We start from the raw sequence: 16194 nt of genomic DNA on the forward strand, positions 1-16194 counted from the left end.
TGGTCAGGATATATCTCATGTGTCATCAAAGATGCTGTCCTGTTAAAGCAGCTATCAATTCAGCTTCTCTGGCTGATGATGTAAACTTAATCCATGTACTTTGCTTTTAATGTCTAATCCTAATATATTATGTTCTCAATGGAGGCCGAAAACTACGTGTGAGTTGCCAGTAGAAAAACCACATCCATGGAGATGGAGACTGAAAGCTACGTGTGAGTTGCCAGTAGAAAAACCACAACCATGGAGACTGAAAGCTACGTGTGAGTGCCGGTTGCCAGTGGTAGCTAAAGTCTACATATAGATGCCGGAGCTGCAATCTCAAGACGGGAAAATTAACTCAAGGCGAACACAACACTGTACATCTCATCTGTCCATCTCTGCTGACTTCCTAGCTTCATTCTGAACAATAGAAAGATTCATACATCGCTGATGATGGCGGACGTTGCTCGGCGGGAAGTGGACGCCGACGCCGTCGCCGCTGTATCCAGGATCCCCGCGGCGATGGGCGCGTTCGGCCTCGCCACAGCCTCTCTGACCATCAACCTGGCCGCGACACGCGAGCCACCGCCGTGCTTCGGTGACAGCACCTACTACCGCCTCGCCCTTGTGGGGTCCTTCCTCGCCGGAGTGGCCCAGGTGGCCGCCGCCGTCTGGGTCGTCGACGATCCACGCAGCCGCCGAGCCGTCGCCAAGAAGATCATCTACGCCTCCATCGCGCCGCTCGTCGTCGCCGTTGGCCTCACCGGAGCGGTGTTACTGCTCTGGTAATTCCCACCTTGGTTCGTTCGTCAACACGTACCAACGCCGACATCGCCGCCGCCCGCGCCACCATCTCCATGGATCGGAGCGATTGTATCATCTATATCTATCTTGTTAGCCGTTTGATGCTGCTTGCATGCTGATTGCTGTTTGTATCACCCGCCTATATCTACCATCAATCGATCATGTTGTTTTTCTCTACTGGTTGCAGCTGCTGTGTGTAATTGTGTTAGTTGATCGATGTCTGGATTGATGAATATTTGATGCAATTTTTTAGTCCACATTATTGTGTACGCAAATCAACAAAAAAAACTGCTAATTATGGGGAAACAGAGTATTTGGAATTTTGGAGTACTCCAATTCTCACTTACGCCGGCGACATCGATCGGCGAGCATGGGGCTCGGCTCCTGATCATCTACCGCTCCGGCGATGGCGGCGTCTGTTGTGACTAGTTATATATTTATTAAATTGATTTCAGAATTTCCGTTGTTGTGAGGCAAAATTGCACTGGTTGCAAATCTGCCAATGTGGAGAAGTGCATTGTGCTGCTGTGACTGAATCTGAATGCTTGCCAACAAGATTGCTACTATCGAATTGTCGAGTCGTAATGTTGTGCATATCGCCACGGCCCGGACATGATCCAACTACCACAATGAGGTTGGCCCAACTAAACTTGGATCGCAACTAAGTATAACGATCCAAATAGAGATGGCCCACCATGGGCACCTATATATGCTGACTTGGGCTTCAAAATTTCTCCAAAAAGAAAAAAGTACATCGAAGGTCCCTCATCTTGTCATCGGATTACAAAATCGTCCCCGAACAGTAAAACCAAATATAAGTCATCCCTCAACTTACAGAACAGGCTCACTTTGGGTCCTTGGACGGTTTTGACCCCGGTTTTGTCCAATGAGCCAGCCGAGTCAGCGTAAAACCCACGTGGGCCCCACATGCCAATGAAACCTCAGTCTCTTTTTCCCATTCTCCCCTCAGCCTGCTCACGGCGCTGGGTCCATCAGGCACGTCGCTGTGACGGCGCCTAGCTCGTCAGGAGTCCTTGTTGATGCCTCGTCTCAACAGTGCGCGTTGGATCCTCTTCTCCTTCTCCATGTTGTCATCCACTGTCGCAAAGTGCGAGGACACCACTGTCGTCATCCATGGCCGCAGATCTGGCGCTCGCACGCGTCGGTGTTGGCAGTGGCGGCGGCGTAGGGGGAGGCCCTCCTGCTCCCACATTGTTGTCGCCGCCGCTACATCACCCATCATCGACTGCCCAACTCCTTCTCTCGCTCCGCTGACTGGCTTGCCCAGACTGAGGAGAAAAGTGAGAGAGAGGAGAAAGGGAGAGAAGATGGGAAAGAGAAAGAGTGATGACGTGGTCACCCTGACATGTGGGGCACATGTGGGTCCCACACTGACTCGTCTGCCACGTCGGACAAAACCGGACACAAAACCGTCTAAGAACCTAAAGTGACCTGGTTTTGTAAGTTGAAGGATATAATATATCTAGTTTGTAGGTTGAGGGATGATTTTGTAATTTGGTAACAAGATGAGGGACCTCTGGTATACTTTTTCCCTCCAAAAACTATGTTGAAGCTTTAATGGGCTACTAAATGACGGTCCAATTGGCTCCCCGGTTGGTACCGGGAACAGGTATTTCAACCGGGATTAAAGATCGACATATTTAGTTCCGGGTTCTCTTTTCCGGTTTGCAACTCAGGATTATAGGAGTTGTAAACCGGGAGAGATGAGGGTTTCTCCAGTAGTGACAGTGTGAATCTGATCTTATTTAGTACATCATCGTGGGGACGGTCTATGAAATCCCATGCAATTTCTTTGCTTCAAAAACCCCCATGCAATTTCAAGATAAAAAACCGTCTATTTGATTTTATGACGGACCCATGCACCATCCGAATGACAAGCGGGCTCAGGATAAAATGCGCCCACCGTGTCAGTGAGATAGGTCGAATGGAGCCCGTACGTATTGGCACCCTGACATGTCATATCGCCCGCCAGTCAAAGCCCACGCTTTGTTCATTGATCGACCATTCGACCCTCGACCTTGTTGCTTGTGCAACCCATTCTTCCACTCGAGATTTTCCAGAGAGAAAACGACCCCCACTACTCACAACGGCCATGGGATATATATATAGTCGCTTTCAAACGACCCAGCGATCGAACGCTTCCCTCGGGTTTTCAGGGGTCTCTCGCGGTCGCTTTCAGGCCGGTGTGTTACAAACCTCCAAATTCGATGTTCGGTTGGCAGATTTTGCCTATATATAGGTACATCTCTCTACCATCTCTGTCCAACCTCTTAGCTAGCAATCGCTGATCATGATGAGAGTTGCTCGCTTGGAGGCCGACGGCGCTGCGTCCAAGATCGCCGCGTTCGGCCTCGCCACAGCCTCTCTGACCATCAACCTGGCCGTGGCACGCGAGCCACCGTCGTGCCTCGGTGACGGCGCCTACTACCACCTCGCTCTCGTGGGTTCCTTCCTCTCCGGAGTGGCCCAGGTGGGCGCCGCCGTCTGGGTCACCGACGACCCACGCGGCCGCCATGCCATCGGCAAGAAGATCGTCTACGCCTCCATCGCGCCGCTCGCCATCGCCGTCAGCCTCACCGGAGCGGCTCTGCTCTGGTAATTCCACCTAGGTTCCTTCATCAACACGTACGCCACCAACTACGCCGACATCGCCGCCTCCCGCGCCAGCTTCTCCCTGGAATGTATCTTCTCTTCTACTTATATATCTTACTTGTTTCAGTTGTGTGGTGCTGCTTTCTTGCTGTTTGCTGTTTGGATCATTAATCGTGCTTTTGTGTATCACCTCGCCTATATATCTACAATCAATCGACCCTTTCATTTCCTCCACCGCTTGCTGCTGTGCTAGCTGTTGTGTTAGTTAATCAATGGTTGGATTGATGAACATGTGATGATGCAAGTTTTACGTCCATACAGAAAACGAATCAACTAATACTACAAATTAGCTAATTTAGGGGATAACAGTGTATATGGAATTTCGGAGTGCTCATTACGTGATCACCAATTCAACATCCACTTCCTCGCCGCCGCCGGCGACGGTGCGGACTTCGTTGTGGCGTCCGTACGTCCACGCCGCAAGCGCAACCGTACGGCCGGCCCGCCGCCGCCTCCTTGTTTTCCCTTTGGGATGAAGTAGCCGATGTCATGTGGTTTGCCAAAAGGGTTCTTTTTGTGATTTTTCTCTCCAATTTTTAATCAATATATATTTTGATTGAATTGTTTTGGAATTTAGAGGTAAGGTGGGCCATATAAGTGGACCCCGTATGCCACATAGGAGATTAGTGGAGGAGGAGGAGACATACTCCTCAATTTTAATATTTCTTACTTTTATTTTGAATTTCAGTTATTTCTAAATTGTATTCCTATTTTAACACTCAATTTTATTTTTTTTAATTCATTTTATTTTCTATTTCAAATTTTAATTAATCTCACGTTGTGCTCTAGATAATATTTTCTTTTGATATTCTTTTTCATTTTAAATTTTAGTTTTTTATAAATTTTATTGACTTTTTTGGATTTTGTATTTTATTTTTATTTTAATTTTAAATTAATCTCGTGTCATGTACTAGATGGACTATTTTTCAATATTCCTATTTTTTTATCCGAATTTCAGTTATTTTTAAATTATATTCTTACTTAAACTCTCTTTTGCTTTTTGTCAATATTAGAATTTACTTTATTTTTATTATAAATTTTAATTAATCTCGTATTTCATTTTATATGGACTCTTATTCCATATATTCCATAGTTTTAATTCTGAATTTTAGTAATTTCTAAATTATATTCCTACTTTTTTATAATTTCATAATTTATTTTTATTTTAAATTTCAATTAAACTTGTGTTGTGTTCTAAATGGACTATTGTTTTAATATTCCTTATTATTTTATTTTAAATTTTAGTTATTTTAAAATTGTATTCCTACATAAACTCTCTTTTTTTTCTAATTTTATAATTTAATTTATTTTTTATTCCGAATTTTAAATAATCTCGTATTGGGTTATATATGAACTGTTGTTCCAATATTGCTTATTTTTAATTCCAAATTTTAATTATTTCTTATATTCTTATTTAAAATTTTTCTGATTAATGTGGAAAATTTTTAGGCTCTAGAGCGAATATGGTGCATCATTTTATGGTTGTAGTAGTAGATGATAAGAGTAATAACTTATGGCTATGAATTTACCTTGGCTATCCCTTGCTGATCACACTTTTCTCATTAAGATTCAGATTTTATCTCGATTTTCGTTAGTACGTTTTTTAAATTATTAAACGATACTTCCGTGCGAAAACTTTATATGTAAAAGTTGCACTAAAATATCAAATATATCAATTAAAGCTTAATTAATCATATGTTAATAGCTTTTTTGTTTTATGTGTGTTACCTTAATCTTTATTTTCATCAGTTTCAAGGACTGGGAAAAAATAGGACACCAATAATCTACATATACGTGTAGACGTAGTACTACAAGCCAGCACTAGTGTACTATTCCTATATAAACCCAATTTTGTCGAGGACGACATGGTGACCTCGTGATCTGATCGGGCTGTCTACTGCTGGAGAGGCACGCGTCACGCCCTGAAGATCACGTATGGGGATTGGCAACGCAATTAATATTGGTGTCTGAAATTGCAGATCACCCTGTCGATGATTGCTCCAATTAATAATGTACTCGCTCAGCTGATTAACGCTCAGTTTAATGTACAAATTCATTAAGAGAACCCGCAATGGTTATGTATAGACTATCTACAAGAGATCCATGTCAGCATATTTTTCTATTTGGAAGAGATTAAATGAAGAGAGAGAGGAAAGCTATCTACTAACCTGGAGATAGTCTATAGAGAAAAAGAGGCAATGGATTAGAGAGCTATAGATACCCATGTAGACATACCATTGAAGTGGTTTACTATTAATCTAGTCTATTGCTGAGATGTACATGTTTTATAGATAGCAACTTACTTTACCATTGTGGATGCTCTAAGAGCAAGTTCAATACTACCTCCGTCCCAAAATAAGTGCAGCCGTGGATATCCGTGTCCAACGTTTGACCATCCGTCTTATTTGAAAAATTTGTGAAAAATTTGAAAATATTTAGTCACACATAAAGTATTATTCATGTTTTATCATCTAATAGTAATAAAAATACTAATCATAAAAAATTTTCAAATAAGACGAACGGTCAAACGTTGAACATGAATAGTGCAAAACTGCACTTATTTTGGGACGGAGGGAGTAGTATATATAGCCAACTACTAGCTCCAATTCATCTATAGCTAATCTAAGGGCATTCCCAACCCAATGACTAGGATGGTGTCTATAGCATTAAATAAGTTGCCACTTAGGACAAAAAATGATGTGGCAAGTGAATAAATGAGGAAAGAGAAGGAAACCATGTCTTGCATGAGACATGGTTTCTACACAACATCCAAAACATCATGTGAGATAAGTAGCATTAAATTGAAGTATGGAATAGTGGTGTTTTAAATTGAAGTATGGAATAGTGGTGTTTGCATTGGAAGAGTAGTGTCTAGTACTAGTTTCTTGATGATGTGGAGTTTATGGAAACCATGTCTAGTGTTATGGGTTGGGACCGCCCTTAGTACTGCAAATGACTTCGATGAACATGTAATATTTCTGTTAGAGCAAGTTTAATAGTATAGCCAACTACTAGCTCCAAATCATCTACTCCCTCCGGTTTCATTTTAATTGACGTTTTGGACAATGACACGGTCTACGAAATATACTTTTAACCTTATTTTTCTATTATAATATATACAATAAATAAATGTATATTTACTTTTATTATAGTACTTTGAAAGACAAATATATATATATATATATATATATATATATATATATATATATATATATGTATATATATATATATATATGTTGTTCTAGTTTCTTTAAACTAAATATTTTTAAATTTATTGTAGGTCAAAGTTATAAAAGTTTGACCTCAACCTTCTCCAAAACATCAATTATTATAAAACTGGAGGGAGTATAGTCAATTTAATAGTCAATTCATACAAATAATTACCTATAAACACACTATATATTATTAAAAAAATAAACACACACTACAGAATTAATACATTGTCCTATTTGTCATGCACATACTATGTCTTGGAGTCCGTGCTGCAGCTGGCTAAAAACTGCTGTTCTCTCTCCTATTTTATCTTCTCGATACGTGTTTATAGCTGGCTTATAGTCTGCTATTATACTTGCTCTTATGAATTTGAAAAGATGACATGCCCCAACAGTCAAGCGGTCAACGTCTCAACGGTATACCAGAGCATGTACAATAATAGGCTATAAGTCGGCCACAAGCATACGTGAAGAAGATAAAAGATAAGAGAGAAGAGAAGCGGACTATAGATTTATAGCTAGCTGCAGCATGAACTCCAAAACACTGTGTGTATAACATATGAAACCAACTATTAATGATTTAGCATATATTTGTAGTTAACTATTGTATGAATTGGCTATTAGATTAACTATAAATAATTTATAGTTAGTAGTTGGCTATACTATCTATCTCATGGTGTGGTCAAGTAACGTCTGTTTGGCATATACGTTCGTTCAAGACTTCCCATTTTACTTCCTGTTCAATTTCCAGAGAAATTGCAACAAAGTAAGGCCTCGTTCGTCCTGTGAAGGGAGGGATGGGAGATCCCCAGCTATACACTTGCGAATAGATTAACATGCGAATAGATTAACATGTGATTAATAAGCGTTAAATGTCTGATTGTATCGCAGCTCATGGGACGTGTATGTTAAATGCTGATTCTTTCGTGTCGTAGTGGAATTAATAATGGATCATGCACTAATTGTACTCCTACTACTTGAGATTGTTATCGGGCGATTTGACTTGGGAGCCGTACGTTCTTCGTCAGGAGGCGGGGGTGGAGGAATATATAGGAAATGGGGGAAGGCGTTTCGGTCAAGAATTCGGCGTGTTGGGGGAGGAGGGAGGAGGGGTTACGCGTTGGCGGTGAGGAGGAGGATGGGAGGCTGACAGGTGGAGCCCACCTAAATGGATTTGGTTCGGCGGTTTTTGCGCGTCATTTTCACGCTTGGCGCGTGGTGGCGAGGCGGATGGCCGCGCGATCAGCTTCTTCTCCCCTCTTCGCGTGGGGGCGAGATGGACTCTTTTTGGTCCGGCAACCACCGCTCCTGATGGAGTTCTGATCTCATATCGCCTTCGGGTGGGGTGTTCACATATGACATATCGTACACGTCGCCGTGTAGGATAAACCACGCAGACAATGAAAACGGATGCATATGACAAAATGCGGACACAGGAACGAATCGCGACAGGACGGCCCTGCCCCTCCTTTATATACGACCCCTTCACGCAAAATATTTCTTTAAACTTTTAAATTTTTCATCACATCAAAACTTTTCTACACACATGAACTTTCAGTTTTTCCGTCACATCGTTCCAATTTCAATAAAACTTCTCATTTTAATGTGGACTAAACACACTTTTTTTTTTTGGGTGATTCTCTCTCGATGCTGAACCGCTACATGGGCCATAGAAGTGGGGCCCACATGCCGCATGATATCCTTTGACCTTGCGTTGCCGGCGGCGGCTACGTCCTGGAGATCTCTCGCGACCATTTGCCGGTGAGGTCGGCTGCTCCGCCGGCGCCTCCGCATCCACGCCTGATTGATCCCCACCCCTATCTCCACTGTGCTATCGCGTTTCCGGCGGTGGTTGATCGAGGCGGTAGCCCGTGCGGCGGCGCGAGATTCCGGTCGCCATTTGTGCAGCATGACAACATTTGTGCAGAATTTGTGTTCACAATTTCTGTTATGCAGAAAAATACACTGAATGAAATACCGCCGATGAGTGGCATAACAACCTTGAGTTAGTGTATTGTGCTGCTGTGATTGAATCTGAATACTTGGTAGCAAGAGTTAGGTAGGGTAATGCTGTGCATATTTCTCCTGCAGCTCTGTGAACTTTGAGAGTTAAATTTTACTATCGTGTTAACCTGTGCTCCGCTAGGCAAACCAGAACCATTATGCTTGTGATAGTAAATGCAAGTTTCTTTTCAAAAAAAAAAATGTAAGTTATGCATGTATTCAGGTGGGACCCTTTTTTTTTAGTGGGGACGGAGAGACGCTACAGAGTGTATGTGCTGTGCGATTTGGTTTTCTGCAGTCCCCTCACCCTGTTAGAAAGCGATAGGCAGATAAATGATACTGTAAAAAATAATAATAATAGATCAATCACAGAAGACACAAGATTTAACATGTAAAACTCTTCCAGAATATTAGAGAAAAAACCACGGGCGCCAACCAATAAATATCTTCACTATGTCGGGTGAGGTTACAACGCCGAACAGCGGCTTACAAGAAGTATATCTGAAGGTGAAACCTTAAAGGATGAGGTTACAACGCCGAACTCCGGGCCAAGCCTCCGGCGACGAGCCTCCGCTTCGCTCCGTCCAAAGGGCCTTTATATGAGTGTAAATGAATTTGTATCACAACTTAACAGATCCACCCACCCACAGTAATATTATTGCCTTTAATATTGACTTTGCAAAATAATATATAAAAAAAAGCTTGTTTAATGGATGAAAGGCTGTAAGCTTTCTTTTATAAACGGAACCCAAACATTTATAGAGTCCTAGGCACGACCAGGCTTGCAAGAGGTCAGATTGTAGTCCTTTGGATTGGATGATTTTCATGGCAATTTTAAAAGACTGAATTTCTGAGGATTATATTTTTAGTATGATCATTTGGATTAGAGGAATAGGCTTGGGCAAAATCCTATGGAATGTCTTCCTACCCCTTCATTCCAATGGAAAGTAAGTGTGTATTTAGTTCACGAAAAGAAAACTTTTGGATGTCACATCGGACGTTTGACCGAATGTTGGAGGGGGTTTTCGGACACGGATGAAAAAACTAATTTCATAACTCGCCTGGAAATCGCGAGACGAATTTATTAAGCCTAATTAATCCGTCATTAGCACATGTGGGTTACTGTAGCACTTATGGATAATCATGGACTAATTAGACTCAAAAACTTCGTCTCGCAATTTCTATGCAAACTGTGCAATTAATTATTTTTATCTATATTTAATACTCCATACATATGTCTAAAGATTTGATGTGACGTTTCTGGGGAAAATATTGGGAACTAAACAAGGCCTCGGAATGAGGCAAGAGCTGGTGTCTTAGTTTTCCTATGCTAGGTGCAATACAACTCTCTCCCACGAGTGATTTTGATTCCTGTAAAATTCCTATGACCATCCAATGACACTAGCTTAAATATTTCAGTGTTTCAAAATCCCGTGGGATTCAAAAGAGCATAACAATTAATTCATGAGCGATGCTCCGGTGTTCTTTACTTGTCGTATTAGTATTATACTACTAGTATTATCAGAGGTAAATTAGTAATTTAGTAATAAAATGATTAGGAGTTACTTTTACTTTGTCATTTATGTTTTTTTCTGGCTAAATCAGTCTATGATCATTTATTGCGTTGGCATCGCTCATATTTCATCGAAAAAGCCAAAAAAAAGAGAAAAAAAAAGAGAAAGTTTAGTCAGTACTGAATGACGATTATACTCTCTGCACCTATTTTTTTCTGATAATAATGTCCCTCCACGTTTCTACTACTGCTAACTGAGATGATATAAATAATTTTGAATCTTTTGATCATCAACGGTTCAGATTGATTTTTACTATAAGTAGAGAGCACTGTACAGTGTGAATCTGATCTTATTTGGTATACATCATCGTGGGGACAATCTATAAGCCTGTTTAGTTATCGGAGCATCCGACACTCACTGTGTGCAGCCGCAGCCGTTACAGTCTGCTTGCAGAAAAGGCCCTATGAAATCCCATGCAATTTCTTTCCTTCAAAAGCCCCGTGCAATTTCAAGATCAACCGTCTCTTTGATTTTGTGACTGACCGACGCATGCACCATCCGAATGACAAGCGGGCTCAGGATAAAATGCGCCCACCGTGTCAGTGAGACAGGTCGAATGGAGCCCATATTGGCACACTGCCGGTCAAGGGGGGCGCTGATTGCGACCAGTCGCGCCGCGGGGCGGTCACTTCTCCTCTCATAGTCTCTCTTCTCTAACGCAATGTATATATGTATGTATATACCATATATACATACGTATAATTATATATATATACATACAATTTTAATATAGAAAAATATACACATGTATATAAAATTCATGTGTACGTATAAAAAAACTAAAAAATACGTGTATACAAACTTTATATACGGATATAAAAACCCAAAAAATACATGTATATACAAACTTTGTATACGCGTATATAAAGTTTATATTTGTATATATACAAAGTTAGCATACGTACATATTAAACAGAAAACAGAAAAAAAAACGAAAACAGAAGGTACGGAAAAAAACAGAAAAGAGAAACCGAAAAATAAAACGGAAAAAAGGGAACGTGCGCCAAAAAAAAAGCGGAAAGAAAAAACATAAAAAACGGGTTGCGAAAAAAAAATTAGCGCGCAGCGCTGCCGCCCGCGCCCCCTCTCCGCGCGCGACACGTGTCCAGTCGCGCGGGAGAGGACGCGCGCGACTGATCACTCATTACCAATCTCGGCCGGTCTAACCCCACACTTTGTTCAACCTCCGAGTCTTCTACCCGAGTCCAGGCTCAGATTAATGGTGTAAAAAAGGGGATTTTTTTTACATCAACGGCCGGGGGTGGAATTTAAAAGCGTCGGTTTATTGGGGGGGTGTGGAGAGTGGAGACCGGAACCGGATGATACAACCCAGTTCCGGATGAATGCCGCGTGGACAGCCCAGCGATCGGACGGCTCCCTCGACTCGGCTCCAGGCGCAAACGCGGATGCCCCTTTCCACAAATGCTAATCTGCGCACTCCTCTCCCCACGCAGTGTGGCCACGTGGGGCGACGGAAGCGCTTGCGGGAGGGTTATTTTATTTTTCTTTTAACCCGGTTTTTTATACGAGTTTATACGCATATAGTACGCACGTATACGTGTTTTTCCCTTTTTCTCTCAGTTTATTTTCTTAAATATGTACGTATATAAAATTTGTATACGTGGTGTTTTTTTTTCCGGTTTTAAAATATCTACATACACTAGCAAATATGTCCGTGTGTTGTAGCATGATATCCAAATTATATAGTGTTATTCTTGTTTATTGTGTATTTTTTTTCTTGTACGATAGCGGAGCGTGGGATGTTGGAGATTTTTCTTAAAAAAATGTTTGGCGGGCCCGTATGCGTGATAGATGGAACACATCCCCCCGGCACCCCACTCGCTTCTCTCGCCCCCCCCTCCCCCTCCCCCCAGCCTAGTTGCTTTTGCGGTGTGCTATAATCGGTGTCACAAACGGACAAACCTCCAAATTCGATGTTCGGTTGGCAGATTTTGCCTATATATCCTCTCTCCGTAGGTACATCTCTCTACCATCTCTGTCGTCCAACCTCTTAACTAGTTTCCTGCTCGGTTTTGATCGATTCTAGCTAGTAATCGCTGATCATGGTGAACGTTGCTCGCTTGGATCAGGCCGACGGCGCTGCGTCCAAGATCGCCACGGCGCGGGCGCTGGCGGCGTTCGGCCTCGCCACAGCCTCTCTGGCCATCAATCTGGCCGCGACACGCGGGCCACCGTCGTGCTTCGGTGACAGCGCCTGGTACTCCCACCTCGCTCTCGTGGGTTCCTTCCTCTCCGGAGTGGCCCAGGTGGCCGCCGCCGTCTGGGTCTCCGACGACCCAATCGGCCGCCACGCCGTCGGCAAGAAGATCGTCTACGCCTCCGTCGCGCCGCTCGCCATCGCCGTCGGCCTCACCGGAGCGGCTCTGCTCTGGTAATTCCAACTTGGTTCCTCAACACGTACCAGCACCGACACTGACATCGCCGCCTCCCGCGCCAGCTTCTTCCTGCAGGATCGGCGCGAATGTATCTTACATTGTTTGATTTGTGTGATGTTGCTTTCTTGATGTTTGCTGTTTGGGTCATCGATCGTGCTTTTGTGTATCACCTCGAGTATCTAGTATCTACCATCAATCGATCACGCTGTTTCCTTCCACTGCCTGCTGTTGTTGTGTTGTTGATCAATGCTTGGATTGATGAATATGAGATGCAAATTTTGAGTCTCCACGGTGTACGCAAATCAAACAAAAAAATCAGCTAATTTGCAGAAGAGTGTATTTGGAATGTTGGAGACTTGGAGTACCCCGCGAATTGTGAAGCCGGCGGCGGCGCGGCGACCGGCGATTATGGTGTTTGTGATCACCAATTCAACATCCACTTCATCGCTGCCGCTGGCGGGGCTCCGGCGACGGTGCGCACCGTACGGCCGGCCCGCCGCCGCCGCCTTGTCCTCCCTTGCCCCTTGCCGCTGTCATGTGATGGCCAAAAGGGTTCTTTTTGGTGATTTTTCTATCCAGTTTTTTAATCAAGATTCTGATCCAATTGTTTCGATTTTGGCTGAAAGGTGGGCCATAAGTGGACCCCACATGGCCACATAGGAAAGTACTACTACTAGTAGGAGATTACTGGAGAAGGAGAGGAGACATCACAGGGTCGCGGAGACTTGCCGCTGCGGCGCCCGAGAGGGCCACGGCCATGGCGACTTCGCCTTCGCTCTCGCCCAAAAAGTCTCTATCTCGCTGCTCCGGCTTCCTAACTACATCCGCTTGCCTCCTCTCTGCCTCAATTCGCTAGATCTTGTGCAGCGGTGAAGAAACGACGGCGCGCCAAATTTTGCTCGGCCACGATCCGATCACTGTCGCCGGAAGCCGTCCTCCGGTCACCCCCTCGCCGTGAACCTGCGCCGGCGGACCTCGGCCAGGATCTGGTCGGCATCGCGGCTGTGGTATTGCAAACAGATTTGTGGATTCTATGATGGCCGTGCGCCGTTCAGCCGTTGACTTGTAAGAACACCGCAGCCACCTCTTCTGATTTTAGTGGTTCATACAGGAATCATCTTCTTGCCCTTACATTAATATGGTTACATGGTTACATGCATTTTGGCGGCTGTGGTCATGTTGTGAAAGAAAGACATCAGTCAACAGGTGCTTAAGGGAATTTCACAGTGTGAGTGATAACCTATCAGAATTTGATTTGATAGGGCAGTTTGGTATGTTGTGTGAAAGCTCTTTAAACATTTGTGCAGTTGTTTTTTTTTTTTTTTTACTAAATCAGCGGGGTGAGAGCTTCCCCACCTGAATTTTGTCATTGCAATAAATAGAAGGTTTACACAAAGAGTTACAATGAATTTAGAGTTCGAAGGGGGGAAGAGAATATCTCCTTCCACATGGAGATTACAGTTCTATCTTCCGTTTTTAAGTTTTCAGCCCACATTGCAGCTTCACTGACGCACCGTCTCAAGCACAGTTGTATCGGCGGCGCACTCCCTCTGAAAACCACATCGTGTCTATGGTTCCACAAAGCCCAGAAACATAAGAGGTAGAAAACTCTAAAATGCAGCACCGGGATTTGCTGCTCTGGCTTGAGGTGGTGCAGTCTTGACACCTCCTGAACTGTCGGAGTTACCTGAATGTTGTGTAGTTGTTTGGTGCATCATTTTTTGTCTTCTGGTAATTGTGAATCACTGGCATATATATTGAGGAACCCAACTTTTGTATATTTGCCAGTTTCTGTATTTTTCACATGTGGAGAGACTGGTGTGTATGACAGTTTTCCTGGCATGTCATGTAATAATCGGAAGATTTGTTATTAAGAGAGGGATGCTCAATCTCCTTTCTAATACTCCCCCGTTTTTTAATAGATGACGCCGTTGGCTTTTTCTCACATGTTTGACCATTCGTCTTATTCAAAAATTTTATGCAAATGTATAAGATATAAATCACACTTAAAGTACTATGAGTGATAAAACAACTCATAACAAAATAAATTATAATTATGTAAAAATTTTAAATAAGACGAATGGTCAAACATATGAGAAAAAGTCAACGGGGTCATCTATTAAAAAACGGAGGTAGTATTAGGCTTTTACCGTTGCTTGTGTGCAACCTTCAACCCTTTTCAGACTAGTTATAACCATACCATTTTGTATATCAAAATTTATGACTAAATTGCACTAAATATTCGTGATTTAGTGCATTGTTATGCTGTGACTGAATCTGAAAATTTGGCAGCGAGAATGAATATCAAGTAATGTTGTGCATATCCCTGCGGAATAAGTTCACTTTATGACTCTCAAAAAGTAATCGAAATCTAATCCATGACCCTAAACTACAAAACCGGATATCTCGACCCCCAAACTCTAAAACCGGTGCAATTTGACTCTATGGACGGTTTTGAGAGGCGGTTTTGCTGACATGGCTCCTACATGGCAATATTGACCGAGTCTTCGACCCACGTGGCGTTGACGTGGCACTTACGTGACATTAGAATTAAAAAAATATGTGTGGGACCCATTTGTCATTCACACACATAAAAAAATTGTGGGGCCCACTGACATGTGGACCCCACATGTCATCCTCCTTCCTTCTTCCTCCCCCCTCTCTCCCTTCTCTCTCTCTCCCCTTCTTCCCCTTCGGCCGACGGCGGCAGCGAGAGCTAGCTAGAGCGGTGGCGGCGACGGGCGCTCGAAGGCCGGAGCGGCGGCGGCGGTGGTGGCGGGTAGGCGGCTCGGCCCTGCTCTAGCTCGGAGGGTCGAAACTTGTGGCCGCCGCCGCCGTCCTGCTCGTCTCGCAGCGGCCCCAGGTGGCTGCCTTCCTCTTCCACGCCGGCACGGCTGCATCGCCGGCTTCGACTGCGTGGACCGCCGCCTTCGACCTTCGCCTCCGTCTTCGGCCATCGACGACACCAAGGGCAACCCCCGCCGGTCAACTTCCTCCACGACGCCGACCCCATCTCGCCGAGCGCTAGCCTTGCCATCGTCGACTCCTCCACTCCGGGGACCGCCGCCACCATCAGAGGGGGGTGACCACCTCTTCGTCGCGCCGAGGTTCGTCGCCGTCGACCCGAGGGACGAGCTCTCTGCGCCACCTCCGTCCACCACGCCGGCGGCGCTCTAGAACCCGCTCCAGCTAGCTCCTGCTGTCGCTGCCGCTTCAGCTCCCGCCGGCCGCCACCACACCGCGGCCCATGCCTCGCCGCTGGCCGAGGGTGAACAAGGGGAGAGAGAAGGGAGAGAGGGAGGAGGAAGAAGAAAGGAGGGTGACATGTGGGGCCCACATGTCAGTGGGCCCCACAATTTTTTTATGTGTGAATGACAAACGGGTCCCACAATTGTAATGCCACGTAAGTGCCACGTCAACGCCACGTGGATCGAAGACTCGGTCAATATTGCCACGTCAGCAAAACCGCCTCCCAAAACCGCCCAGGTAGTTAAATTGCACCGGTTTTAGGAGTTTGGGGGTCAAGATACCCGGTTTTATAGTTTAGGGCTA

The 16194-nt window shown here is 44.2% G+C and overlaps 3 protein-coding genes across 3 annotated transcripts; all 3 read left to right on the plus strand.

Annotated features, from left to right (window-relative positions):
* Window positions 1–342: 342 nt before the first annotated feature.
* Window positions 343–1079, plus strand: LOC127760434 (uncharacterized). The gene has a single exon (XM_052284693.1). It carries the CDS (start codon window positions 430–432, stop codon window positions 766–768), a length of 339 nt encoding a protein of 112 aa, XP_052140653.1. The 5' UTR covers window positions 343–429; the 3' UTR covers window positions 769–1079.
* Window positions 1080–3070: 1991 nt separating this feature from the next.
* Window positions 3071–3701, plus strand: LOC127760345 (uncharacterized). The gene has a single exon (XM_052284584.1). The coding sequence runs from the start codon at window positions 3095–3097 to the stop codon at window positions 3401–3403; it is 309 nt and encodes a 102-aa protein (XP_052140544.1). The 5' UTR covers window positions 3071–3094; the 3' UTR covers window positions 3404–3701.
* Window positions 3702–12228: 8527 nt separating this feature from the next.
* Window positions 12229–12921, plus strand: LOC127760406 (uncharacterized). Its single transcript, XM_052284659.1, has one exon. It carries the CDS (start codon window positions 12310–12312, stop codon window positions 12640–12642), a length of 333 nt encoding a protein of 110 aa, XP_052140619.1. The 5' UTR covers window positions 12229–12309; the 3' UTR covers window positions 12643–12921.
* The last annotated feature ends 3273 nt before the right edge of the window (window positions 12922–16194 follow it).

This window comes from Oryza glaberrima, chromosome 1, assembly GCF_000147395.1.
Source record: "Oryza glaberrima chromosome 1, OglaRS2, whole genome shotgun sequence".
In the NCBI taxonomy this organism is placed as follows: Eukaryota; Viridiplantae; Streptophyta; class Magnoliopsida; order Poales; family Poaceae; genus Oryza; species Oryza glaberrima.

Coding starts and splice junctions, on each gene's coding strand:
- LOC127760434 (XM_052284693.1), top strand. CDS start 430: ATGATGGCGGACGTTGCTCGGCGGGAAGTGGACGCCGACGCCGTCGCC.
- LOC127760345 (XM_052284584.1), top strand. CDS start 3,095: ATGATGAGAGTTGCTCGCTTGGAGGCCGACGGCGCTGCGTCCAAGATC.
- LOC127760406 (XM_052284659.1), top strand. CDS start 12,310: ATGGTGAACGTTGCTCGCTTGGATCAGGCCGACGGCGCTGCGTCCAAG.